The sequence below is a fragment of the Cervus elaphus genome, chromosome 11 (assembly GCF_910594005.1).
Source record: "Cervus elaphus chromosome 11, mCerEla1.1, whole genome shotgun sequence".
Taxonomy (NCBI): Eukaryota; Metazoa; Chordata; class Mammalia; order Artiodactyla; family Cervidae; genus Cervus; species Cervus elaphus.
In genome coordinates, this window is record NC_057825.1 from 19,732,781 (window position 1) to 19,760,307 (window position 27,527).

The following is a 27,527-nucleotide window of genomic DNA, read 5'->3' on the forward strand; positions in this document are numbered from 1 at the left end:
CAAGCCACATAAGTGACTAAAAATATTCTGGTAGACACATTAAAAAAAATTTTTTTAAACAGGTAAAATAAATTTGAATATATTTTTATTAACCAGTAAGTCTAAAATATTTTCACTTTAATACATAATCAATAAAAAAATTAACGATCTACTTCACATTCTTTTTTTTTTTTTGGTGTAACATCTGAAGTCTGGTGTGTATTTTATGTTTAGAGCACATATTTCAGATTAGTTACTATGCAAGTTCTCAGTGGCCACAGGTGAGCACAAACCAGTCAGCACATAGGCTGACAACTTTTGTCACCATCTGCACCCTTCAAACTCCCACTCCTTCAATCCAACTAACCTCTTGTTCCAACTTCAGCTTCACCCGATTTTATTCACCTTTGTACTTAGCCCAAACCCCATTTTAGACCACTCGGCATCTTGAACTAGGACCCCAGCACCTTCATTAATTTCTGAATTCATCACAATTTGACTCACCCCTATTATAAGAAAATTCTCCCAATGATCACAGATGAAAAGCTAATTATGAAGGTCCAGGGTTTCTCATCTTTCTCAGGAGAGTATCCTGTAACTTAAGAGCGAGCAGAGGCTCCATGATCGGGGGAGGCTCACTCCAACTGAGACTCTGCCGCACAGCGGCCGGGCGACCAACCCCAGGCACATATCTCAGTTTCCTCACCTCCAAAGATGTAAGAGGGAAGGAAAGGGGAGGGGAAGGGAAGGGAAGGAAGGGGGAAAGGAAGAAAAGGAATGGTAAGGGAATCACTGACTCTCCCGGGTTATGAAAGGATTAAGTGACAACCACTAGACCCGCAGCACAGGGCCTTCCTGCCCCTTCCTGCCTCCACTTCTGCAACGCTCTGCTTACTGAGCAATGCCCGGGCAATCACTTCTCTCTACTTCAATAGCTGCTGGTTCCTTCACTGTCACTGTGCCTCTGCGCTGGCTCTTCCCTCTCGTCGCCCTTCCCACGGACTCAGGTCCTGCTGGTCTTCCTGTCTCCACTTTCCCCATCGATAACTGCCTCCACTGCAGCTTCCGCGATGACCTCTATTTACATGTCTTACCTGATTCCCTTGGGCCACGCTGCCTACTGTGCCCTGGACGTGGCTCCCAGTATGAGGCTGTAGGTCACGGCGGGGCTCTACAACCACTTGGGAAGCAGGTGGAAAATAACCCATTTCAGGGCTCTCCCCCAGACACTCTGAGTCTGCACACCTAGTATGGGGCTGAGGAACCTGTACTTCTTAAAAAGCTCCCAGCTGATGTTGGTGGGCAGGCAGGTCGGAGACCCTCTGCCAGACACCACCACTGCCTCACTGCCTCCTCAGACTCAGATGCTCGAAGAAGACAACACCATCTTTCTCTCCGAGTCTGCCGATCTCAGCTCTATGTATCTCTTCCTACTCATTTTAGGTCAAAACTGATCTACCTTCTGCCTGGTGGACAGAAGTGCCTTCTGCGACCATGGTCTGCATCGGTCCTGACCACGGACAGCACCCAGCCACTCAGCATGGTCACTCTGGGGCCCCCAGCCGACGCACCACCTGCTTCCCACCCCATTCCTCCCACAGACCCTGCACTCTGGCACACGGGGCTCCTCCTGCCCACCACGTCTCTCACCCAGCACCCATCCTCGGTGCCAACAAAAACTTCCCCTCTGCCCTCCTCTCGCTGCTCTGCCTGGAGCCCCTCGCACTCCTGCCGTCACAGGGCCGGTGTGCACCTCCGTAACAGAACTTCTGTTTTGCCTCGTATCCCTCCATCAGAATTATCTGTGTGTGTCCGTCCTCAGGACACAACTCTGCAGGAGAGTGAGAGGCATTCTCATTTCCTCTCCTTCCCCAGAATTCTTCAGATTTGCCTTGAAGGTGTTATTAAATCTCAAAATCTGCCAAGTACTTTACAGAACTGCCTGCCACACAGAATATACTCGACGCATGGCTTTGCCAGCCTTGTGTATCATCAGGCAACTCTGGCCTCCTCCAAATCCCTAACCTCAACTTCTACACACAATTACTAATCCCATAAAAGAGCTAAAGCGCACACTAAAATAGCACCTCGCCTGCCACTGACCCACAGACTGCCACCAGCTTCTCCTAACAGCTAGGCTGGCTGAGGACTGAGTCACTGAGCGTGTCACTTTCTGAAGCATCCACATCACTTCCTGCTCTTAATTTTTCAAGTAAATACAATATCTAAAAACTGTCCTAACTGAGCCAAACCCTGTCTTAAGAAATGAAATGAGTTTAAAACCCTGTAAAGCAAAGCCTAGATTCATCTCACAAAATGACCTGCTGCTCTGTACTGCATACCTGAGTTGGGGTAGAGGCAGACATCATTAAGGTCATGTTCTGGCTCCAGGGAAGTAAATATTTTTCCCTAAAAGAGTAAGCAAAAGTGAAGTGTTAAAACAGTCAAAGGAAGACAACTTTTGGCAACGTGACATACAGGAAGTAAGCTGGAGACATAACTCCATATACCCTGCTTATGTGAGAAAATAAAATCACCTAACAGAAATCACAGAATTTAAGGTTAAAAAAAAATCTTAGAGAATTTCATTTATCGATTTATCAAATCCTCTCATTTTAGACAGGAAGAAACTGAGGCTCAGTAGAGAGAGCTGACTTTCTTGCGAAAATAAATATGAACTTTTAAAGATAATGTCTACACAACAGGCAAGGATAAAGTTTAAAATAAAACTGTACATCAACTTAAAAAAAAAGTCCATAATCTGGAAGACAGACCCTAGTTAAACTTGTCCTCAAAGAAACAAAGAAGAGATGGTCAACATGGTAAAATGAGGCCAGTATCTGCCATCCTGTGTTACAAGGATTTGAGGAGGATCAAACAAGATAATGAATATAAGAAAAAAAAAATGAATATAAGATAACAAAATGCTATAAATACATAAGGTGCTAGTTATTACACAGTGAAGGGTAAAATATTTTATTTTAAATGTGGGGGAAAATATGCTGTATTTTTAAAAATTAACAGAAACTAAGTGAAAGAAAAACGAAGTAATAGATGGGAGGGAGAAAGGGTGATGAGAAAGATAAACAAGGAGAGCGAGTCAAGCAAAAACAAGTAATTTGGGTGTTGGTCAATAGGGCGTATTCAGTCATTACAACAACGCCAAGGTAAAACTTACTGCAGCAACTACAACATGACTTCAAGAACTGATGTTGAAAACGTCTGCCAGCTCTTGCGTTTATTAACCCATTATTAGAGAGGCTCCATGGCGGTGGAGGAAGGGGGGGCTACTAAAAAACTAACTTCGTGCTCCATGAAAAACAGCAGCAAGGCTCTAATTCAAGACAGACAGTGAAACACACAGCTACCTCCCTTTTGTCTCAAGTTTCCAATGAAACGAAAAATGGAAAGAGAGGAGGAAAAAGGAAGGGGAAATCAGAATAACAATAGCACAGAACAAAAGTACCACAGTTCGTGAAATCCACGTTGGGGAAAACCATGCCCATTGGAGGGCCGGGAAGGGGGCATTCCGACTGGTTAGTCATCACCTTTAGATAGGATGGGAGCCAGGCCATGGAAAACTTACTCTACCAGTGTGTTACGAACTTTCAAACATGAAAAGTCTGCATTTGTAGGGGTAAAAAGAAATGTTGTTTTAAAGTACACTAGTTTGGATTATCAGAAAAGAGAAGAGAAAAATTCTGGCCTAAGACACCATGAGTCTTTAAGAAAGTCCTCAAAACCCTCCCAACTCAAAGCAGGACAGTCGGCTCCTGGGTGATGATGCGTCAGGGGAATTCTTCCGAGGACTGACGAGAGCTGGAGGCCCTTCCCTTTCTCTGTGAGAAAGTCTCAGGAAGGCCCAAGGTGACGGGGCTTGAGAGACAGGACACGCCCCAGGGATAACTCAGTCTCCACAAAGATCCAGAGGAAAACACAGAGGGAGCAGAGTAAGGTCAGTACTTTGAGAGCTGACAAGCTGTCCCAGCAGCCAGGGATTCCCATCAGCAGCTGACCTGTGATGAGGCCGCTGGTGGCCCCTCTGCCTTGTGTAGGGGAGCCCCATGAGAAGGACTGATGCTTGCCCTCCAGCAACTAATGCTGAGGCTCTTGCCCCCCCAACTCTTTACCTCAAAAATGAATCTTTCTATTTACAGTAACACTTTAAAGATGCTAAGTTTGAAATCAATAAATGCAAAGACTCTTAAAAGCAATTGCTACACTGAATGAATTTTGTCCCAGTAGATGAACTAACCTTTTACTACTCTCTCAAAACAGGAGAACCAACAACATAGGGCTTTGTAACTTTTTAAACGACATTTAAAAGGGCACAGAATATCAAATATTCTTAAAATATTGCTTTTAAGAAAAACACTATATAAGAAATTGGGCTTCCCTGGTGGCTCAGATGGTGAAAAATCCACCTGTAAAGTGGAAGACCTGGGTTTGATCCCTGGGTTGGGAAGATCCCCTGGAGAAGGGAACAGCTACCCACTCCAGTATTCTTGCCTGGAGAATTCCATGGACAGAGGAACCTGGTGGGCTAAAGTCCATGGGGTCACAAAGAGTCAGACACAACTGAGCGACTTTCACTTTTCATGTAAGAAATTACTGTAAAGGTATCATATCTAAAATCTATTTGTTTGACACAAGGAAAGGGTATGAAATTGAGATGCATAATAACACTGATATGGGAAGATTAGTGCATGTGTGCTCAGCTGTGTCCCACTCTTGCGACCCCATGGACTGTAGCCCACCAGGTTCCTCTGTCCATGGTATTTTCCAAGGAAGGATACTGGAGTGGGTTGCCATTTCCATCTCCAGGGGATGTTCCCGACCCAGAAATTGAACCTGCATCTCCTGCATTGGCAGGCAAGGATTCTTTATCACTGAGCCACCAGGGAAGCCCGGAAAGATTAGTAGTAGCTCATTAAAAGTTTCCTAAAGTTGTAATAAAAGAGCCTCAAAATCTAGGGGGTTTCCCATGGATCAAGTTTTTTTAAAATGATGATTTACATCTACCTAACAACATGTAAAAATGCGTGCCAGTTCTAGCAAATGAGGAAAAGTTTTTAACAGGAAGAAAACGACCTGGAGGACATGGAAGTAACTAACTTCCAGTGAAGGGACTGAATGGATACTAAGTATTTTTTTTTTCCCAAGAACCCACATAACTCAAACAAGGCAACTGGAAAGAGAAGGAAAATAGGCAAGTCAGTCATTTTAACAACAAAACATACTTACTGAGTTCTTATTCCACATTTTGATAATTCGAGAGTCAGCGGACAAAATCAAATCTAAGGAATCCTGGAAATGAACTGATTTAATGGGCAGCCCATATTGGTGATCTTTAACTAGCAATGGCTTATCAGATCGAAGATCATACAATAAAACCTGAAATAAAAAAGGTATTTCTGTTTAAATAAAATATTTCATCTTAAAAGAAACTTTTAAAAATGAACATCCTCACTCAGAGTACAAAGACTCTAAAGTAAGTGTCAGTCAGCAAAAATACTCCAGAACAATCTCCTCAATTACCCTTCCAGGGTATGGCTCTATGGATTCAACCCTAAGAGTAATTTTTAGGCACACTAAGATTCAGAACTACCTGGCTATGTTAAGGAAGGAACCAAAAGGAAAAAGTGCACAAGAATTTGTGTCATTTATGAATTTAATAAACATAAACATTGAGGGCCTAGTATGTACCAGGCACTCTCCCAGTGGCTGAAAGAAACAAGAACAAGAATCATCATGAAGGCAGTGGTGGTAGATTAGAGACAGATGCTGGTGGCAAGGCTATGACCTTTGGGGGCGGGGTGGGGTGAGGGGGGCAGAGTTCTCTTCTGAGCTCTATCCTGATAGGCGAGGGGCCTGGGGAAGCTGGATCTCAGACCCAGGTGACAGATGACACAGGCACTCTGTTGAAAGCAGGGCTCCTGCCTATGCTGAGGTCGGGACGGACTTAAAGTATGTGGGCTCTGCCTTGAAGGAAAGGGAGAAAGATGAAATTAAATCTCTGAAGCTATTTCATTCATACTCCTCAGACTAGTCAGCATTCGCTGAGGCATGTCCCACTGACCACTCCCTGCACAGGATGTGGGAGACAGTGCTGGGTGGGAAAAAAAAAGGATCCTTGGACAAATACCTTTTGGAAACACTGACTCAGCACATTTCTTGTCTACAGGGATTCTGAGAGCCTCCACTATATATTTAAATGTGCTATAAAAATCTAGAGAATTTCAAATTTTTGTTTTTCCATAGAACTCTGTTCCACACACTCGAGAAAACGCTGTTCTAAACCACAGTCAAGAGGACACCTGAGGCGTAGCCCCACTGCAGCTTCAGCTTGAGAATCTCTCAGACCCGTCACTGGGGCCAGAAGCAGAGCTTCTCAATGTCCTGATGGAACATGGCAATCTGAGTACCCTGTCCACGCTGGCCAAAACAGTAACGCCTCAGTGCCTGGTCACACAGAGAACAGACGAGTGGGTGTTTCCCGTGATACACACACCCCTGAAACAGTAACTTAAGAGCGAAGTTTCCAGCTAAAACCTATTTACCTGCCCTGTGGATGTTCCAACGGCCATGGTCAAGGCACCATTAAATTTCAAAGCAGAGATCGTTGGCAAACTGTTGATTCTGAAAGGCAAAATATTTGTGTTCCATGCATATATGGTCAAATCTCCTTCCAAGTAACAAATTATTACTCTTCACTTCTAATGGAGAGGATCACATTTCTAGTCTATTTAAAAGGTAACTGTATCCAAACTTTCTAAGTCAAAATGAAAACTAACCTTTACTTATAAATGTAACCCACCTGAAAAAAATTGCAGGTTATCCTCTTTTAAAACTCTAAGAAACATTCTTAAAGTAACAACAAACAATAAAAGTTACTGAAAATATAAAACCAATTGAAAAGGACCAGTATGACAGTTATCTTTCATTTTGATTAAGCCAGAATGAGGTATTTACAGAAACGACTTTTTTTTGGCTTAAGAGGAAACAGTTTTATATTCAGACATGGGTATACCCATTTTCATTTTTAAAGTCAACGATGTCAAGCTAAAAAAAAAAAAAGACTAGTCCCCAGATGAGAGCCTAGAATCTCTAGAAGTAACAGAACAATGGATGTTTACAGCTATTAATCTAGAATATGTTTCTCATGCAGTAACCAAGAGGAACTCTGGGGTGAGAAGGGTCCTAGATGACGAGTCAGAAGCGGGCCATAGTCCTGATTTCAACAGCTTTGTCTCCACGACCTTGGACCAGAACCTAGAGTCCAGGCCGCTCACTGCTGGCATCCTCAGGCCTCTCATGCCACCTAAAGCCTCAACCTGCAACTACACTGACGCATCAGGTCCTGTAGGTAGCATCAACTTTCGTCACTGACTCTTCCAACTCAACTCTGGAACCATTTCTTGGTGAGGTGATACTGTTTTTGCTCATTTAGTCATGTTTGTTTCTGAATAAAATGTAGTCCTTTTCTTCAGATAAGTTACTTATCAAGCTTAACCCTCAATATTTTACAATTTTGGTTATAAATGAGAACTGGTTTTCATTTTATCTTTCTACATGAACTTTGCTGATAAACATCAAAGCCATTGATTTTGTACATTTATTTTGTAACGAATTTACTTAAATCTCATACTAGTTTTTAGAGTTTTTCAGTTTATTCTACTGGGTTTCTTGGGCAGACAATCATATACATCACCTGTAAACAACAAAGCCTGTCCTCCCCTAGCCAATATTTAACTCATATTTCTTTCTCTGACTGTATTGGCTTCTCCTTCTAGAAGGTCACCTATGTCCAATAACAGAGGTGACAGCTTTTAACACTTGTGTTGGAAAAAAATAAAGCTAAGCATAAAAAAGTAATAAATAAAATCACCCACAACTAAATCGACAGGTAAAGCTACTTTCAACACTACAACATATCCAGATTTCTTCTCGGTATACATATAAGTTCACTGTTTTTCTTATGAAAATGTAGTAACACTCCATAGGTAACTGTGTGGTTTGCCTGGATTCCACCACCAGATCCTACAGAAGGGGAAATATAAGTTCCTGTAGCATATACATTTTAACTCAGTTCCACGGTAACTAAATAAACACGGAACTCCATCTGGCTTCCCCAGTTAGTGAGCTTCCGCAGGAAAGGATTTTTCCATAAAACAATCACAAAACCACAACCCCAGAGAAACATGTTTTAAGAGTTCCATCTTTCAGCAACTGCTTTTAATTTAGTATTGACACTGTTGTTGCTGCTCTTCAGTCGCTAAGTCATGACCGACTCTTTGCAGCCCCATGGACTGCAGCACGCCAGGCTCCTCTGTCCTCCACTATCTCCCCGAGTTAGCTCACACTCGTGTCCACCGAGTCAGTGCTGCTATCTAACCATCCTGTGCTCTGCCACCCCCTTCTCCTGTGGCCTTCAATCTTTCCCAACATCCCAGCATTGACAGATCTGTTTAAATCAGAAGTTGGTGAGTATTTAAACTCACTTCCACTTACTCTGACTCAGCCGTGACACTACTCAACGCGCAGTCTAACACACCAACTCGGCCCCGCGTCCTCGGGTCCCAACACTCTACTCGGCCCTAAGTAAACAGAACAATCACTGTAAATTACAGCTGCCACTAGGAAATTTTTAGAAAAATACCCCCCAAAAAGAAAATGAAAAGCCTTACTGATTATCATGTGCAGATTAAGAACTTAACATTTTTAACTTTTTACTTGTACCTTTTTTAGTACTGTCAACTGTTTCATCATGAACTGCATTTCTTTTATAATTTAAAAAAGGAAAAGTAAAAAAGTATGGTTAAGGAAAAAAAGGTCCAAGATGCAATGCATGATACCTGACTGGACCTTGATCTGGTTGGTATGGTAGTGGGGAGAGGAGTTATGAAAGACGTTTTGGCATAACTGGCAAATTTTAAATGTAAATATTATTGTATCAGTGATAAATATTTAATATATGTACTACAATAACTGTCACAGAAGAAATCAAAATCCAACATATAATATCAAAATTAATGTAAAAATGAACTTTAAAGTGGTCTGACTATGCATATCAAATATCAAATCCCCACAGGGTCACAAAGGGTTGAACATGACTATGTACACACACACACACACAGAATAATCAAAAAACCGAAGGAATTTCAGGAACCCAGCCTCTTGGCTGGGTGCTCTGCTCCCCCTTCAACAAGTTTCATGGCTGGTCTTAAAACAGTTGGTGAAAGAGAAGCCTGCTCTAATTCACAACTTCTCTTACACAGCATGTTTCATGATGTCTAGCCTAGCTTGCTCTGTAAGGACTCTATTCAAATAAACAAATGTGTCAAGGAAGTTATTTTAAAATTTCCCCTTGGTAATCTCAAGAAAAGTAATTAGCAAGATAATGCTTCCCTGGCCTAACTTTGGCATACTAGTTTTTACAACACAGTCAACATAGTTTTATATATTTCCATTAAATCAAACTCAGGCAATCCATTTCAAATATTAATCTTTTAACCTAAAAATAACTTGAGCAAAGAAATCCACATTACATCTGTATGAATTGGTTTAATAAACTACAGTACATCTACACAATGGAATCTTATCCATCAATTTTAAAGAGTTACCTTAGTTTTACAAGTAATTACAAGCACCAGTGTATAAACATGTACATTATATAGCATTACACTAAAAAAAAAAAAAAAGGCAAATGAAGAACCACAGCATAATTTCAATTTTGTGAAAAACATTTAAAAACAAGTTACTAATGCATATGCATACCTGCCTATACACAGAAAAACAAAAATGAAAGAATATTCCAAGCCATTAAAGAGTCACCTCTGGTACAGGACTTGGTGACTGGAAGGCACAGAAGGGCATTTTTTAACAATACATTTTTTACATATTTACTTTTTTTTTTTTTACTGTATTTAACAATATTGTAATTAAAAAATGAAAACCTAGAAAAACTCCTAAGTATGAAAGACACTGAGTCAAAGGTGTTACGTAGTTTAAAATGAAAACGTGCATAATTGAGTGATACTATACAGGACGTCCAAATCACACTCTACGTCCCCTTACAGTTTATAATGCTCTCATGTAGGTTCTTCCATGTGATTTTCACCAGCACAGCGCCTCCACACAGCTGGCAAGCTAAGTTTTATCATCTCCATTTCACTGATGAGAAAAATAAGCCTCAGGGAAAGGAATGCAGTCATAAAACTAACAAGCAGCAGAGAGCTGGTGAAGAGCAAGAGTGGTCGCCACACACGAGCTGGCGACTATCAACTTCGCCCCCAGTGATGACGGCCACCCACCCCCGAGGCCAAATCCAGCCCCGAGGGGCACAGTCTGCAGCAAGTGCACAGCTGTGTCTCCCAGGAACCTGACCCACCGTTCACTCGAAAAGCAAATCAGGGGCTTGTCTCCCATCAGCACCCTGCTCTTAGGAACCAAGTGACCTGTCTTTACATGAAACTCTGCTGGCAAATGCAGGGTGGATGTTCTTCAAAATGAAGTCAACGTATGCTTACCTCTATAGTTCCTGTGGCAAATAAGCCATGCACTGAATTTATGTCACAAACATTATTCTCCCTAAAACAGTAAAGTGATAAGAGAGAGAGTTTTAGCATCTGCTTTAGGTGGAGGGACACTCAAAAACCTTCCTAAACAAGGAGGAAACCCACTGCTGTGCAGAAGGCGGCAGCCAGCAGACTTGCTCATCTGCATGTGAAAAGCACCAAGGCAACACCAGGTCCAGTGCGTGGCACGAGGGCCCTGGAGTTTCAGACCCCGGTGGGTGACACTCTATCTGCCAGGGATGAGACATGGAAGGGCTTGCTTCAAGACCACTATCCTTCCGCCACAGAACACATTTCCCAAGAATCTTCTCCCAAAGCAAAACAACACAGGCTATCACAGCACCAATCCGGAGGCTTAGCCAGCCTGTTGAGTCCACTGCTCCTAGGCTCGACTTTTCTTTTTTCTGCAAAATGGTGTTCACCAACTTCATATTGTCATTATGAGGATTAAATGAAAAAACTATAAAATGCTCAGCACAGTGTCTAAAGTTTATAAGACCCTCAATAAATAAAAGTTGCTATTATAAACAGGAAATTCTGGAAGTAAAGAGCAGATAACTCTTTATTATTCAAGGATTCATCATGGTGTTACAATTTAAGAAGTACAATTGGTACTTCAAACCAATGTGGAAAAAAAAAAGATAACAAGAGTTTACTGGTTTTTATCATTACCTGTTCGGCCAACCTTTAGAAATCCCTTTCAAAGCAATAAGGAAACTCTAGCAAGCTCATTATATACCTAGATGAGAAGTAATCCAGCTTCCACTCCATACTAGCTGTGTGACCTTAAACAAGCTACTTACCCTCTCTGAGTCTCAGCTGCACTATCTGTAAAATGGAGGTAATAATAGTACCTATACTGTAAAATTTTGCTATAAGCTTCAAATGAGTGAATATATATAAAATCCTGAATAAAGCCTGGCACATAGTAAGCACTTTCACTACTGTATTGCTGTTGCTACTACTCAGTATTAATATTATGACAGATTCATTCCTAAAATATTTCTCTATGAATAAAACAAAAGTAAAGACTATAACACGTGATAAAAAGAAAACATGAAAAAAATCTTAAATGTCCACTAGCAAAAACATAAAAAATAAAAATTTAAAAATGGTACTCTGAGTTAATTCAAAATTTCCCTACAAGAGAAAATATCAGAAAATTAAATCATGAATGAAAATTTAAAGAACACAGCAAAAAACAATAACTGAATTTCTGGGCTAAGTTAAAACCTTCTCGGGTAGGTTAAAAAATTTTTTTTTTTTAATTTTAAGACATCACCAGGTCTTTCAGCGATTTTTTTGTGTGTAAGAGAAAATTTAACATTACTCTTTTACCTAAGCTGCCCAGAGAGCTCTGATTAAATGCAACACAGGCTATGTGACAACTAATTGGGTGTCTGGCTCCATCTCCTGGCCAAAATAAATACAGCAGGATGCTTATAACAACACTCACGCAGCATCCGTCTGTAGAGGATTCAGGTACCGTCCTTGTTCCAGGTTTAATCTATAAACTTCAGAGCTGCCAAACAATAAAAGAGTTAAAAATCCAGTAAACTAAAGGAACTTTTCTTCAAGTAAGTATAATTTTTAGAAACATGTATCTGTCATAAGGCATCACTTCCCTTTGTAAAACTGATACAAAAATGTACTCTAAACCTAAAAGATAATCACCTTATTTGTAAATTTGTTCATGCATAAGAGTGATTTCAATCATCCATGTGCCAAGGAAATATTATGAAGTTGTTAAGTAGAATATCATTTACAAATAACAGAATACGAGATCCAAAATGTATCTATAAGTGTATAACAAGACTACAATGAAATAACAGTAAAATACTAATAAGGGCCTCCTCTGGGTGGCATAATTATAGAATAGGTGACTTTTTTCTTCTTTATTCTTTTTCATGTTTTCTCAATTTTCTAAAATGGATAATCACAAAGAGGGTAGCATTTAAGAATAAAATGCTTTAGAACACATGCAATGGGGCTAAGATACTGACTTCCCACCACTGTCACCCTGCTGGGTTACCATGTCTCTAGATTTAGAGCCCCATGCCAGTGAAAGTCAAGGATGTGACCCTTAAATGAGCCAGTCACTTTGGAACTACACCCTCTGAGCAACCACAAGGCAGGGATAATGTCTTATTCTTCTTTTAATCCTGCTCCTCCATTTTAAGAATAGAAATCAGTTTGGGAAGCTGGAAAGGAGAAAACAAAGGGTGATTAGACCCAATACCTTGCACCAACAAAGTACAAGTCACAGGATGGATAATGGTAAGAGAAATCTCGCCCAAACTTTGGTATTCTGGTTTTGTAGTAGAAACCTGATTGTGAATGAAATTCGATGTATCTATCATTATGCAGGAAGACAATCTGAAAATGAAACAAGAAAATTAGTTTGCTTAGGTTTCTAGATAAAGTGTTTATTTCATCATCACTGAAACTGGCAAAGCAAGAAAAACTCTCACCTCCTCCTTTTTCTTGCTCTCTGTAAACACACGTGTATAAACACAACTCACCATCATGGCTAAGAAATATGTTAAGAATCAACCTCTCCGTTAGTTACTTAATGCCTTCCTGCATTCTAGATAGGTTTTTTGGCAAACTTTACCTTGTAACTGAAAGACTTACAAGCAAATTTATCAGTATCTAGAGAAAATATATCATAAAATTGAATGTTCCAAAACATACAATAAATAGCTGCCACAGGCTATGGAAACTGTACTCCATAGTTGCCAGAACTGAAGACAATATATAAAACATGCCAGCTCTGGAATTTCAATTTTCCTTCACAGTGACACCTGACATCACTAAAAATTTTTCATCTTGAATTTAATAAGGCACTTCTGACAATCCTGTAACTGCTGAAAATGGCCACAGAGCTGAAAGATGCATTAACGGCACCAAAAAGAAAAAAAACAAATGTAAATATATAAGCTGTGTCTTGAACTGCTTCAGTGTATGCTACAACCACTTACTTGCATGGTTAAGAGTATTAAGCAAACAACCTGCTATTGTACTTTTCACATGTGAATAAGAAACTGAAAGCAACCTGGCAAACAATACTACTTTAAGTGCAATAATGAAAATCACACATCTAGGATATAAGATGGTCTAAAAAGATGACAGCTACCAATTCTTAAAAATATAGGTACCGCCTCATTCATACATGCTATGGAAAACTTACTTTGATATTAGACTTGCCAAAGACTATCTCCATCCTCGCTGTCACATTCACAAGACAAACTAAACAGATATTAATAGCAAACAACAGGTCTTATTTTACTGCATAGCTACTTAAAATTTAACAATGGAAATACCATAAAAACACTTATCAAAAAAATAAATTCCACTCATTCATTTCTTGAGCACAGGCAGTACAAACCAATGCTATAAAACATACCTTTGAATAGTCATCAGACAAAGTTTCAAAGGTGACAACTGAAAAATAAGAAGTAGTAAGAAAAATATAATTATCAATGTTTTTAATAAAAATATAAAATTGATGCAAAGATTCTAATTCAACACAGACATTATACACAAATGCTGGGTTTTGCTTCCTTTTTTGCCATCTACATAAAATAAGAACAAAGATGTCATACTATATTGCCCCTACAACACCAAGAGGGAAAAAAAAAACACCAAGTAGAAAGTTAAATGTTTTATAGTTTCTTAATACAGATCAGCTACATTTTCTAGAGAACTGCAGCAAATTAGATAATAAATTCACAAAATATAATGATCCGTAAATTTTGCCACAGTTTTTCTGAGATGTTCAAAGTAAAATAACAAACATTAAAAGCTCAAAAATGTTTGCTTGAAAAAAGATAACAGTAACTTTTTACTCATTCATAGTATACCTGCTAAACAAAACTAAAGAGTGAAAACAGTTACTATTAGCAGCTTATGGAGTTTGTATTGCTTTTTTAAAAAAAGAGTACAAGAAGTTAGGAGAATACAAATTCCATTAACTTCTTTTTCCCTCACCTCAAACATGGGGCCATCTCCATGTTGGAGATGAACTTCCCATCTCAACCTGCCCTTAGTACCAGGCAGAATTCTAAGAACAACCCCACTGACCTTCCCCCGGGTGTAGTCCCCTACTCTGGAGAGTGTGGGTGGACCCTGTCAACATGAGGAGACACCGCTCTTGTGAGTACATCACATTTTATGGCAAAGCTGAGATTTATAACTCTCCCGAGCCCTTTAAAAACAGTGAGTGTCTTCTCCAGCTAGAGGCAGAGACCAGGTGAGGAGGCAATCAGGGGCCTCCAGAAGCCAAGTGTGGCCCCCCGGCTCACAGCCAGCAGCAAGCGGGACCTCAACCTAACAACCACAACAAACTGCGTTCTGCCAACCACCTGCAAGTTTGAGAAAAAAGATCCTGCCCAGGGCCTGTTGAAGAGTCCCATGCCGCTGACATCGTGAGGTCAGTCCTGAGCACAGAACACAGGCGAGCCTGCACGGACTTCACCTATAGAGCTGTGAGTAATGAAATGAATTTTTCAAAGCTGCCACATTTACTGTAACTAATACACAACCCACGCCCAGTTTAAAAAGGAGAAAAGTACCCAAATGTAAAAAGTATTTTCGTGAATTCAAATATAATCTCTTACCTTCTGAATCCAAACACCTTTCAAACTTCAAGGATAACTGATAGGTGTCATAACATCGAACTCGAGGTTTATATGTTCCTATAAAAAATTCGATGGGATGTAAAACCTATTATAAGTTTGCCAAACAAAAAGAATTTAAAAGCGGCTCTCTCCAACATCCGAAGGGAAAAATGAGCAAAGGATATAAACAAACAAGACACAGAAAATGAAATACAAATAACTAATAAACTTCACGAATATTCTAACAAGGTACGTTTTTTAAAAACTAGTTTTTATCTATCAAATGGCCAAGATGAGAAATTGGTTAATATCTGCATTGAGGTGGATATTCAAAAAAAAATCTACTCTCATACTTTGGTAACAAGCATGAAAGTGAAAGTTTGAAAGTGTTAGTTGCTTAGTCATGTCGAACTCTTTGCAATCCCATGGACTGTAGCCCACCAGGCTCCTCTGTCCATGGAATTCTCTAGGCAAGAATACTAGAGTGGGTTGCCATTCCCTTTTCAGGGGATCTTCCCAACTCAGGGATCGAACCTGGGTCTTCTGCACTGCAAGCATATTCTTTACTGTTTGAGCCAGCACGAAAGCGCAGTGACAAGTTTAAATTGTTACAAATTCTTTGAAGGACAATCTGGCAGTATTTGTAAAATATGTGATATTCTTACATCTTAAATCTGTATTTCAATTTATACAAATTTATTCTACAGAAACACACCCATAAGTGTACCAAAGACATGAAGAATGTTCACTGAAGCATTATTTACAAATGGCCAAAAGATGAAAGCAAATTAAATGTCCACTGAAAGGGAAACAGTTATGTAAATGATGGTAAATCATTATATGACTTATAAAGAGGATAACAGAGACCTGTAACCACTGACATGGAAGCTATCAAAACACATTATAAAGTGAAACGCAGAGGGAATACAGCGAGAGAGGTGAGCCCTGCAGGGTAGTGCTCCTAATATTAATACGATCCGGCCTCTGTAAAACTCGACTGTGACAATGCTAGTCCTCTGCACAGAAAAACGATGGAGGAATAAGCACAGTGACACCTGGTATATTTTAATACAATCTTAGGGTCTTTCGCATTTTCTCCTGTGTATTTCTATTACACTTTTTATAAGATTATCACATTTGCAATCAGGAAAAGACTGATTTTTAAAACCAGTAAGAATATTTCTATTTTTAAAAATTTCTTAGCCATGCCCTATTGCATGTGGGAAATTAGTTCCCCAAGCTGGGATCAAACTCATGCCCCATGCAGTGGAAGCACAGAGACTTAATCACTGGACCATCAGGCAAGTTCATAAACCAATGAGGATACTTCTAAAAGAAAGCGATGAAGTAGTCCTATACTTTCTGACATGGATCAAAGCCTAAGATCTCACTTAAAAATAGTACATAGTATAGCATGGGCTTCCCAGGTGGCACTAGTGGTAAAGAACCCTCCTTCCAATGTAGGAGATGTGAGAGATGAGGTTTGATCCCTGGGTCAGGAAGATCCCCTCGAGTAGGAAATGGACACCCACTCCAGTATCCTCGCCTGGCAAATCCCATGGACAAGGAGCCTGGGGGGCTCCAGTCCACAAGGTCACAGAGTCAGACATGACTGGGTGACTGAGCACACACATTATAGTACCACATATCACATACATGCTCTCTACGTTATATATATGTTATACATAATCTACAATTGTAGTCTATATCCTGAACACAAAACTGGAGGTTAAAAAACATGGACAGTGTTAGTAATGAGACAACCACTGACACAGAACAAAAGAGAATAGCATGTAGATGGATAAAAGTTCTGTCAAACAAGAAAGTGGTTGGTAAAGAGACACAGATCAATGTTAAGTCAAAAACAACAATAAAAAAGTAAGTGGACAATATCTAGAATATATGGAGCAAAAGCAGAACCAAAAACGGTTGAGTAATGTTGCTGTAAAGGACAATACCAGTTCCCTATATTTTAGGGCTTTTTCTACTGATGAATTATTGTTAACATGAGGTCTTAGTAGCATAAGAATCACTAGTACATGACAGAGGAAATCATTATGATAAAAATGAACTTTCCTGGAACTCTCACTCCTTGTCGGTGGGAGTATAAAATGATCTGACTACTCTGAAAAAATACCTAGCAGGTTCTCATCAAACTAAATACACACCTAACCTATGACCCAGCAATGTCCTTAAAACAGACTTGTATGGGATGATTCATAATGTTTTATCAATAACAGCCAAAGAATGAAAATAGCCCAGATGTCCATCAGCTGAAGAATAAACAAAGTGTGGCATATTCCTCAAAGGAAATATCACTTGGTAACAGCAACCAAAAAAGAACTATTCACACATACAATGACATGAATGAATCTGAAATACGAAGTCCTAGGTGAAATAATTCTTGCACAAAAAGAATACATAGTACATGACTGCATTTATACAAAAGAGTCTATTTAAAACAGGCTAAATTTGTCTGTGGGGAAAAAGTAAATCACAGAGAGGTGGCTGGCTATACATGAGTTGGGGCAGGGATTGACTGTGAGGAGCATAACGGAATGTTCTGGGTTAAAGGAAAGTTCTGGATCTTGCTGGGGGTTTGGGCTACACAGGTATATACACTTGTCCAAAGTCATCAAAATTATTTACTTATGCAAATTTTTTTAAAAAGCCATAAATAAATACTGAACTCTAGTTAATGACATACACCTGAGGTATTTAGGGGTGAATGATACTAACATCTACAACTTACTCTGAAAAGCATCAAAACACAGGGTGGACTGATGGATGGCAGAGAGATGGATAGACAGGTAATAAAGCAAACACAGCAAACTATTGAAGCATTAAGGTGATATGTAAATGGCTGTTCACTGTACAATTTTTCCAGTATTTCTGTATGCTTGAAATTTTTTAATACTAAAATATTAGAATAATTCTCCCTTTCCCTCCAAAGCATTTCCTGTTATGAAACATACATTAAATTATAACAAAAACGATGCTTACCTGTTGCTAAAATATACTGCCCATCTTTTGATACCTTAATAGTGGTACAAACAGTAGGCATTTCGAAATCCTGAATAAGTTCAATTCTCCTACGGACATCTGCGAAGAAAGAAAATACATAACTGGTTTAATAGCCATGTGCTTATTCTGTGTCACAGGAAGACACAGCATTCAAAGCAGTCCCTATAAACAACCACCCAGTGCCTCCCAGCCTTGGGAAGGCACCAACATAGCCCCACTACACAGCAAGATTTTCTCTCAGCTCCTGCCTTATTTTTCTAAACCATTTTATTTGTCCTTTTCAAAAAGCAAAGAGTATCACCGTTAATAGGGGGAAAATGTCTGTAATAGTGCATCAAGCATCCAGTTTCAAGCCCTGGATTAACGGAGGCAGAATAAACATTAAACCACTACTGTTATTCAATCATGGATCATGGCTAAATAATAAGCTTAAACCTTTAAAATCTTTAAAAATTTATGTAAGAAACTGGTACCAAGCTGACTTTTGCCTCTCCTTGGCAGCACTGATCTGCAGCCAAGAGGACCCAGGCTAGAGAAGACTTACAGCAATCTTAATCTCTCTGGGTTAAAACACTAAGACGGACTCTCAAAAACGGGTTCCCTAACACAAGGGGGCGTGGCTTCTGGCTGGCTGCTATATGTGCCCTCTGCAAGGACCGAGTGTGACTGTCCGGCCCCTCATTGCCTCGGTCACTAAGCCTGAACGTAAGATTCAAACCAGCTAAGGAGGAGTGGGCCACACAGCTTGGAAGACAGGGATAGTTTTGAGATGGGTTAGGAAGTAGTCAGTGAACTACTTTTTTCCTCTAAATGATCTGAGTCTGTTTGCTTACACACTTGAACACTGGAGTGGCAAAGAGAAAAACAGAAGAAATCAGAATCAGTAAACATTGTGAAAGCAGCAATTGCTTCTTTCCTTTGATTTAAAGTTTTAATTTTCGAAAAATTAAATTATTTATCATTTTTGTTTGCACTGGGTCTTCCTTGCTGAGCACAGGTTTTCTATAGTTGTGGCGAGAGAGGGCTACTCCCTAGGTGCAGTGTGTAGGCTTCTTATTGCTGTGACTTCTCTTGTGGAGCACGGGTTCTAGGCGCATGCGCTCAAGAGTTGTGGCGAAGGGGCTTAGTCGCTCCACTGCATGTGGGATCTTCGCGAACCAGGGATCGAACCCACGTCCTCTGCATTACAAGGCAGATTCTTAACCACTAGACCACCAGAGAGGTCCTTAATTTTCTAATTTTACAGATACTATATAAAGCCTACTTTTCCAAGATACTTGCTTTGAGGTATTTATCTCACATCCAGAAATCCCTTCATTATCTTAGGTCTTTGATTTGTAGAAAATAACTTGAAGAAAATATATGGAAAGTTAATCATTTTTCATACATGACAAGTTGTAACAGAAAATTTAATGAAAGTCTGTCTGAAACAATTTAAGTTACAAACTGATCTTACAAGCCTATCTTCCCTGCTGTCTTAACTTAAAAGAATCAAAATCTTCTACAATGATCTTTCAGGGTTCATGTTTATATGTCCTGTATATAAAATTACTTTGTTTAGAAAGAAAAGGTTCAACAACTCTGCATCTCAAAAACTGACAGATGGATTTAACAAACGGAAAAAGATTTTAATACGCTGGAAAATAAAGCGATTATGGAACCGTTAGGACAGTTAGTCCTTCTAGGATTGCTTCAGTGGGTATGGCAAGACTGTAAGGCCCCGGCCAGTCCATTACCTGAGTCATTTCTCAGCATTATTTATGCAGCTGGGAAGCTTTACGAGTGAGTCTCCTCTAGACAAAGAGCCAGCTGGCTTACTGCTTGCTTTAAAGGCGGTGGACCCCTATGTTCAGTGTTCCTCAGCTGTAGCACAAACCTACTGCATGCAGAGCACCCATCTGGGCCACCCTGAGTGCCCCCATGGGACTTTGGGCAGGGAAGTGACCGAAGAACGCTGGTGTTCACGCTATTTGCTGTGCCACATGACTCATGGGGTCCTTGTCTCTGATCCAGGAGTCTTATGACTTCTGCCATCATCCATGAAACAGTAAGAGGCTAACCGACTGCCGTGTGAGTAGGTAAAAATCAAACCCCATGCCCACAGGACTGTATTTACCACAACAAGTTTTCTTCAGAGGGAAAAGACAAGAATGTTTATTTCCCACTGCACGAATCCCACTGTGTTTTTGTGAACATTCACTTAAACAATAAGTGAGTAAAAGCATTATAACATGGATCACAAATGTGGCTGAAATGAAAAAAAAAATTATACTCACCGACATCTTTCTTCTGAAGTGCCCTCTTCTTCCTGTCAGAAAGCCACTTAAAGAAAATGAAGAGACTTCATTTTAAAACACATTTACGTGAACTGTCTCTCTGCTTACAAAAAATAATACATGCTCATATAAAAAACTGGAACCTTAAAGGATTATGTAACAGAGAAAAGGAAAACACTCTGTAGTCCTAACCCTACTGTTACATCCTGGCATAATGGATTTTTTTCTGGTATGCATTTTCCTTTACTAGACAATAAATTTTAAGGACTACCATATTTTACACAAGAGAAAACTAGTTCATCTAATCAACCTAAGGGAAAGCAGTAAGCCTCAAACATTATGGGTTATAACTAACACATGGAACCACTTGAAGTGAAATTTCAAAAAGCAAAACATTAAATGGAGAAACTGTCTCAAATAAACACATTTTTTACAAAATATAAAACTAGATAAATAGCTGAGACTTGATAATAAAGAAGTGATACTCTTAAAAGTCATATTCACAGACACCACATTTAGTTCTGTAATTACTATACCTTATTTTAGCTAGCAATATAATCTCATTGCATGAAAAGGTCCAATGATGAAGCACTAATAAAGTACAATTACCTTAAAGCAGTGGTTTTCAACCAGGGGCAATTTTGCCTCCAAAGGGCATCTGGCAACTCTTAAAGCGTATTTGGTAGCACAATGGGGTGGGGTGGGCACTCCTGGCATCTAGTGGGTAGACGTTAGGGATGCTGCCAAACCTCCTACAACGCACAGGACAGCCTGTACGCTAAGCACTGTCCCTCCCAAAGTGTCAATAATCATGAGGTTAAGAAAACATATGCTCAAGAAATCAAAGAAAACCAAGAGAAAGATTAATAGATATCATTTCTAAAAGCACAAACCCAACGTACAGCCCATGTTAGACACCAGACATTACAATCTTTAGGGCTCTTTGGTCATGCAGACCCACCCCTAAAGACCCTCACTGTGATGTGTGATACCTGAGGAAGGGTGGACACTGGCACACGTGTCACTCTTTGAAGGGCTTGACTCCAAGCCAGAGTTTTCCTCCTGCCTTTGTCTTCAGAACACTGATTTGTGGGTTTACACTAGTCTTTGTGATTATATTGTTCTGATTTCATTTGAGGCAATAATGCTTCAACTAAAGGTGATGTTAAACTTTATTTCTGAGCACTCGATATGTTCTTTTACATCACACTAACACAAGCAAAGGGCTCCCCTGGTGGCTCAGTGGTAAAGAGTCCACCTGCCAATGCAAGAGACCCGGGTTCGATCCCTGGGTCGGGAAGATCCCCTGCAGAAGGAAATGGCAACCCATTCCAATATTCTTGCCTGGAAAATCCCATGGACAGAAGAGACTGGTGGGCTGCAGTCCACAGGGTTGCGAAGAGTTAGAAACAACTGAACAACTAAAGAACAACAAAAGACAAGCAAAACAGAGGTATATTACCAGGGCTTCTCCTTTAATAGGGCATTCAATTTCCTCTTCTCAGAAGTTATGCTCAAGAAGAGGCCAGTTCACTCAACAGCTCGTCTCATACATCATGAAAAGTGAAAGTGAAGGTCTCTCAGTTGTGTCTGACTCTTTGTGACTATACAGTCCATAATACTGGAGTGGGTAGCCTTTCCCTTCTCCAGAGGATCTTCCCAACCCAGGTCTCCCGCACTGCAGGCAGATTCTTTACCAGCTGAGTCACCAGGGAAGCCCAAGGATACTGGAGTGGGTAGCCTATCCCTTCTCTAGCAGATCTTCCCGTCCCAGGAATCAACAGGGGTCTCCTGCATTGCAGGCGGATTCTTTACCAATGGAGCTATGAGGGAAGCCCAATGCTATAATTCCCATGCTATGAGGGATGCTCATACATCATGACCACGGAGCAAAGAGGAGGGGATGGAGACTGCCTTCTAAATGAGAGCCTGGGACCTTAAAAGGGTCAGAAATTCTGTACCACAGTGATGACAGGAAGGAAAAACAATTCATGCTGGAGTTTCTGTACAAACTGACAGCACTCCAGGACAGCACACTAGACAGAGTCTGTCCTGCACACTAGTACAGGAATGAATCAGTCTAAGTTTTAAAACTTCACCAAAGCCCTGAAAGTTGTCACTGATTCCAGGCATCCTCTTTGTGTTCTATAAAAAGCACCACTAATAGAGAATGGTACTTTACCAGTGCCAAATAATTTAACCTGAAACCCAGCAAAAGAGCTCCAGAGATGCTGATAACCTAAATCTCCCACTGGACAGGCACCTTGCCGTCATTAGGGGGAGAAAAAAAGAACCCTAGTGGATTTTACATTTAAAGTAGGTAAAGCAAAATAGGCAATTTGTTGATAAGTCAGATTTACTTTAAAAGAAGATTCAGAGATTCCCATGGCAGGATACACATACCTGTTGACTCAACATTTCCATCTGATGTTTATTAGAACGTCAAAACTTCAATATCAAGAAATAAAATTTTGATCTCTTTTGCCCACTACTTTCCCCTTGACCCACAATGTGCTCAATTCTCCATTTCAACTATGAGCAACACGGTGTCCCCAGTCATTCAGATCCAAACCCTAAGAGTCCTCTCTGGATTCTTTCCTTCCTTTCACCTCAAGTCCCTACAGCTATTCAACCCACTAGCAAGCGCCACTAGCCTATCTCCAAAACACCTCCTTTACTCCACCAAATCTTAGTATCTCCTTTGCTACCATCCTAGCCCAAGCATCAGTCTCTCAGCTGGATCATCTAACTCATCCCCACTCACTCTCCCCAGCTGCAGTAATCTGACGTGGAGTAGCCAGTCTGAAACCCAACAACAGCTTCCAATAGCATTAAGAATAAAGCCCTAACTTTCTACCTGAGCCTACAAGGCCCATCTCTTCAGTCTCATCTGCCCCCACTCTCCCACCTCACTGAGCATTCCACAGCCACCACCGTGGTGCTTCTGTGTCTCCAATGTGCCAAGTGCATTCCATTGTGGGTCACTGACACCTGTTCTCTCAGCACAAAAAAACTCTTCCTTTCCCCTTATCTTCACAAGACTCCATCCTTTTCATCATTCAAGTTTCTGCTCAAAGGTTGCCTCTTGTAGAGAAGACTGCCCTCAAGGCTTTAATCCAAACCACTTTCTCTGAACACTTCATTCACAAGAGCTCTCTTATAGACACTCAGCACTCAAAGCATTTATCGGTATCTGAAGTTGTTCTATTTGCTTACTTATTACCCTTTTCTCCAACAGGAAACCATATCGGACCAGTTCATCACGTATCCCAACACTTAGCTCAGGGCTGCCTGCACGTACTCACGTCCCAGGAGATGCACGGAGGAAAAGAACTGAGAGGGATCATGCTGTGTGACAGCTGGAGAAGGAGTTATTTAAGGTGAATTCTGAGAAGAAACTCAACGCTGGCTCCAAACCTTTTGGGGTCAGACACAAGAAAAAGCTACATTTATTCTGATTCCCAAGGGCAGAACTCAGACCAACAGCAGCATGTAGGAAGGGCCATGTTTTAAAAACAACTGTCTAACAAGTAGTCTCAAGTGGGAAAGAGCTTCTGCCAAAAGTTTCTTCTCACTGGTAGTGCTTCCGCAGTGACTTGACCATCACTCTTAAGAAATAACATCGAAGCCTCAGAGCCTAGGTGTGTGACCCCTGGACAAGTCACCTTTCCCCTCCCTGGAACTTTTTCCCCTATTTCTAACATGAAAAGATTGGAAGAGAACTGCTAACTTTCCAAGCCCCTTCCAGTTTTGACGTCCAAAGACTCAGTGATATCAAGTTAACTTCAGCAAGGTCCAAAAATACCGTCCATGTCATAAATTGTGCAGCGGCAAAGCCTGCATTTTCCTTCACTGCTGTATTTCTAGAACTTGGCATATAACAGAAATTCAACGAACAGCTGAAAAAAGTGAGTGTTAGTGGCTCGGTCCTATCCGGCTTTTTTGCGACCCCAGGAACTGTAGCCCACCAGGTTCCTCAGTCCGAGGGATTCTCCAGACAACAACACTGGAGTGGGTTGCCCTTCCCTTCTCTAGCGGATCTTCAGGACCCAGGGAACAAACCTGGATCTCCCCATTGTAGGCATATTCTTTACTACCGTCTGAGCCACCAGGGGAGCTGATGAGGGGCATTTAAACGGGGGAGAAATATCTGTCAACCAACCTGTCTACGTTTTCCTCCTTGGTTGTAGCAGCGGCTATGAATATCCATACAAGTCCAAAGGGATACTTCCTCTGTCTAGAGAACTTTCCCCCAAAAGAGTTCAAGAAAAACTCATCCATCCTGATTACCCCGAGGCCCAATTTCCGGCGCGGTCGTCGTCTCCCAGCACCGACCAGCTTCCCCAGGTACCATCCCTCACCTCTGGGCCTTCCCGGTCTGGGGCCGGCCAGGGCCCAGCAGAAACTGCCAGGGACCGGGCGGAGGAAAGAGGGGCCTCCCGCGAGGAGGAGGACCCGACCTGACTTACCTCGGGAAGGGACTTGCCGCAGCTGAGACTGTAAATCTTCACCTCGTTGAGGCTGGAGACCTGCATGGCGGCGCCGAGGAGGCAACAATCCCGTTCCTGTCCGGGACCCTCTCCCAGCGGCGCAAGCGAGCGTCAAAAACTTAAGAAAGCCTCCCCGAGCGCCTGAGCAGCGTGAGGCGCGGGCGCCGGCGCCGGCGCTGGGTGATTACGCACTTCCAGGTGCCGGTGGGGGAAGGAAAAAATGGCCGACCCCGGAAGTGACGGAATTAGGGAAGAGGATCCGATGAGGCTTTAGGAGAGATGGCAGTGCCCTGGGAGCCATGTGAAGAAGGGCAGGGCCGGAACCCTCACGGCAGGGAGACGCAGGAAGCTCTTAGCGTCCCTGCCCGGGCCGAAGCGTCGAGGTACCCTGGAGGGCGTGGCTGGCCGGGCTGACTGGAAGCCTTGTGGGGGAGAGGGTCCCAGTCAATGAAGCCAGGTGGAGGAGACCTGTGAGCAAACGCGGAGTGGAAGTAAAATTCCGTTCTCACTGGTGTTTCTGCACTCTTCCCATAAAAATAAATGCTTTTGGAGATTGATGTATTAAAAAAAAATATTTGAGGGGACTGCCCCGACGATCCTGGGCTTCCTCTTCAGGTGGTACGGGTTCAATCCCTGCTCGGGGAACTAAGGTCCCGCGTGTTGCATGGAGTGGCCAAAGATGAAAATTAAATAATTAAATGAAGGTTTTTTTCCCAGAAGTATTTATCAATTGGCTGCAATCAGTTTTCTTTGCTGCATGTGATTTATGTAGTTGTGGGGGTTGGATGGGTGTGGCGCTTTTTTGTGATGGCTTGGGCTTCACTGCGATGCTTGATGTCAGTGCGATGTCTTCTTTTGTGAAGCTCTGGGTTTGCAGGCTCAGTGGTTGCGGCCAGCGGATGGGCTTGGCTGTTCAGCAGCATGTGGGATCTTCCCAGACCCCTGACTGTGAAGTCGTTCAGTCGTGTCCGATTCTTTGCGACCCCATGGACTGTAGCCTACTAGGCTCCTCTGTCCGTGGTATTTTCCAGGCAAGGGTACTAGAGTGGGTTGTCATTTCCTTCTCTAGGGGATCTTCCCAACCCAGGGATTGAACCCGGGTCTCCCGAATTGCAGGCAGATGCTTTACCATCTGAACCACCAGGGAAGCCCCCTGATGGAACCCAGCATTGGCAGGCGGATTGCTATCCACCGCATGCACCGGGAAAGTCCCTTCATCTGGATTTGGCATTCGTCCATAGAAGAGCAAAATTCGCCACCCCTGGGGACTTCCCTGGTGGTCCAGTGGCTAAGGCTCCATGCCCCCAATGCAGGGTGCCTGGGGTTCGATCCCTGGTCAGGGTAGTAGATCCCACATGCTGCAACTAAGACCCAACACAGTCAAAGAAATAAATAAAAACAAATATTATGAAAAAGAAAAAAAAAATTCGCCACCCCAATATGTCTCTTTGTCACGTGCATTATTTCCATCTGAAAACAATCACAGCCCAAAAGACATGGGAAGAGACTTTTGACCTTCCCCTTCTCTGTCTAGCAGAATGTAGCCAGAGGACCTGTTCTAGGAAGGGAGCTGTCACCAGAGATAACTATAGTATGAACTAGGTGTGGTGGACAGGGAAGAACCTAGCAAAGTCTGTTAAAATTCTTCTTGGTGTCCCATTGTCTCTGAAGTACCCAGCAAGCATTTATTTGTTTAGCAACATTTGCTTTTTAATCACCATGTCAGTTGCCCTCCTCGCCTTTGAAGTCTCAAACCATCACCCAAAACAATTTTTTGTCTTTAGCTAACGATGGTATTTGGACCTCCCAGGTGGCTCAGTGGTAAAGAATCCACCTACCAATGCAGGAGACTTGGCTTCAGTCCCTAGGTCAGGAAGATCCTCTGGAGTAGGAAATGGCAACCCACTCCAGTGTTCTTTTTGCCTTTTTATACTATTCATGCAGGAGGAGAAGGAGGTGACAGGGAATGGAATGGTTGGATTGCATCACCGACTCAGTGGACATGAGTTTGAGCAGACTCTGGGAGATAGAGTGAAGGACAGGGAGATCTGGTGTGTTGCACTCCATGGGGTCACAGAGAGTCAGACACGACTTATCGACTGAACAACAACAAGCAGTATTCTTGCCTGGAAAATTACATGGACAGAGGAGCTTGGTGTGTTACCGTCCATGGAGTCCCAAAGAATTGGACAGGACTTAGCAACTAAGCCGCAGCAGCAGTGAGGGTATTTAAGGTGAGGGTTTTGACTGTTTTGGCGCGTTGAGTGAGTAGTTTCCCTGAGTCTCTCCCATGTATTCGTGTTAGTACACTTTTGTTTGATTTTTCTCATATTAATCTGTCTGATGTCAGTTTAATTCTTAAGCCAGCCAAAGGAACCTAGAAGGGTAGAGAAAGATTTTTTTCCTTCCTGGCAATTCCACTAAATAAGGATATATTTCTTAAAAAATGTGCTAAGATAAAAAGGAAAAGTGATCAGGAATGAAGTGGATTTGAACCTGATATCTTACGAGACGGGTGTGTGGCGGTGTTGACAGTCACAGCCGCTCACTTGCGTATCGTTT

The 27,527-nt window shown here is 41.6% G+C and overlaps 2 protein-coding genes across 3 annotated transcripts in view; one reads left to right on the top strand and one right to left on the bottom strand.

The window, feature by feature from the left end:
• NOL10 (nucleolar protein 10) overlaps positions 1-25,147 on the bottom strand; it is an 85,658-nt gene extending 60,511 nt beyond the window's left edge. Inside the window, exons 1-12 of the mRNA XM_043917069.1 lie at positions 24,945-25,147; positions 20,476-20,521; positions 18,179-18,277; positions 15,176-15,253; positions 13,963-14,000; positions 12,796-12,932; positions 12,013-12,078; positions 10,509-10,569; positions 8,491-8,576; positions 6,540-6,618; positions 5,224-5,373; positions 2,322-2,388 (exon numbers count right to left, since the gene is read on the bottom strand). Coding sequence (XP_043773004.1) covers positions 2,322-2,388; positions 5,224-5,373; positions 6,540-6,618; positions 8,491-8,576; positions 10,509-10,569; positions 12,013-12,078; positions 12,796-12,932; positions 13,963-14,000; positions 15,176-15,253; positions 18,179-18,277; positions 20,476-20,521; positions 24,945-25,010 — 973 coding nt within the window. The 5' untranslated portion in view covers positions 25,011-25,147. The remainder of the gene's footprint in view (positions 1-2,321; positions 2,389-5,223; positions 5,374-6,539; positions 6,619-8,490; positions 8,577-10,508; positions 10,570-12,012; positions 12,079-12,795; positions 12,933-13,962; positions 14,001-15,175; positions 15,254-18,178; positions 18,278-20,475; positions 20,522-24,944) is intronic.
• A 78-nt stretch (positions 25,148-25,225) lies between these two features.
• Positions 25,226-27,527, top strand: part of ATP6V1C2 (ATPase H+ transporting V1 subunit C2) — an 83,216-nt gene continuing 80,914 nt past the window's right edge. Inside the window, exon 1 of one of the 2 annotated variants that reach the window (XM_043917077.1) lies at positions 25,226-25,348. The gene's annotated coding sequence lies outside the window, so the exon portion shown is untranslated. The remainder of the gene's footprint in view (positions 25,349-27,527) is intronic. The other variant, XM_043917082.1, reaches the window with a different exon arrangement.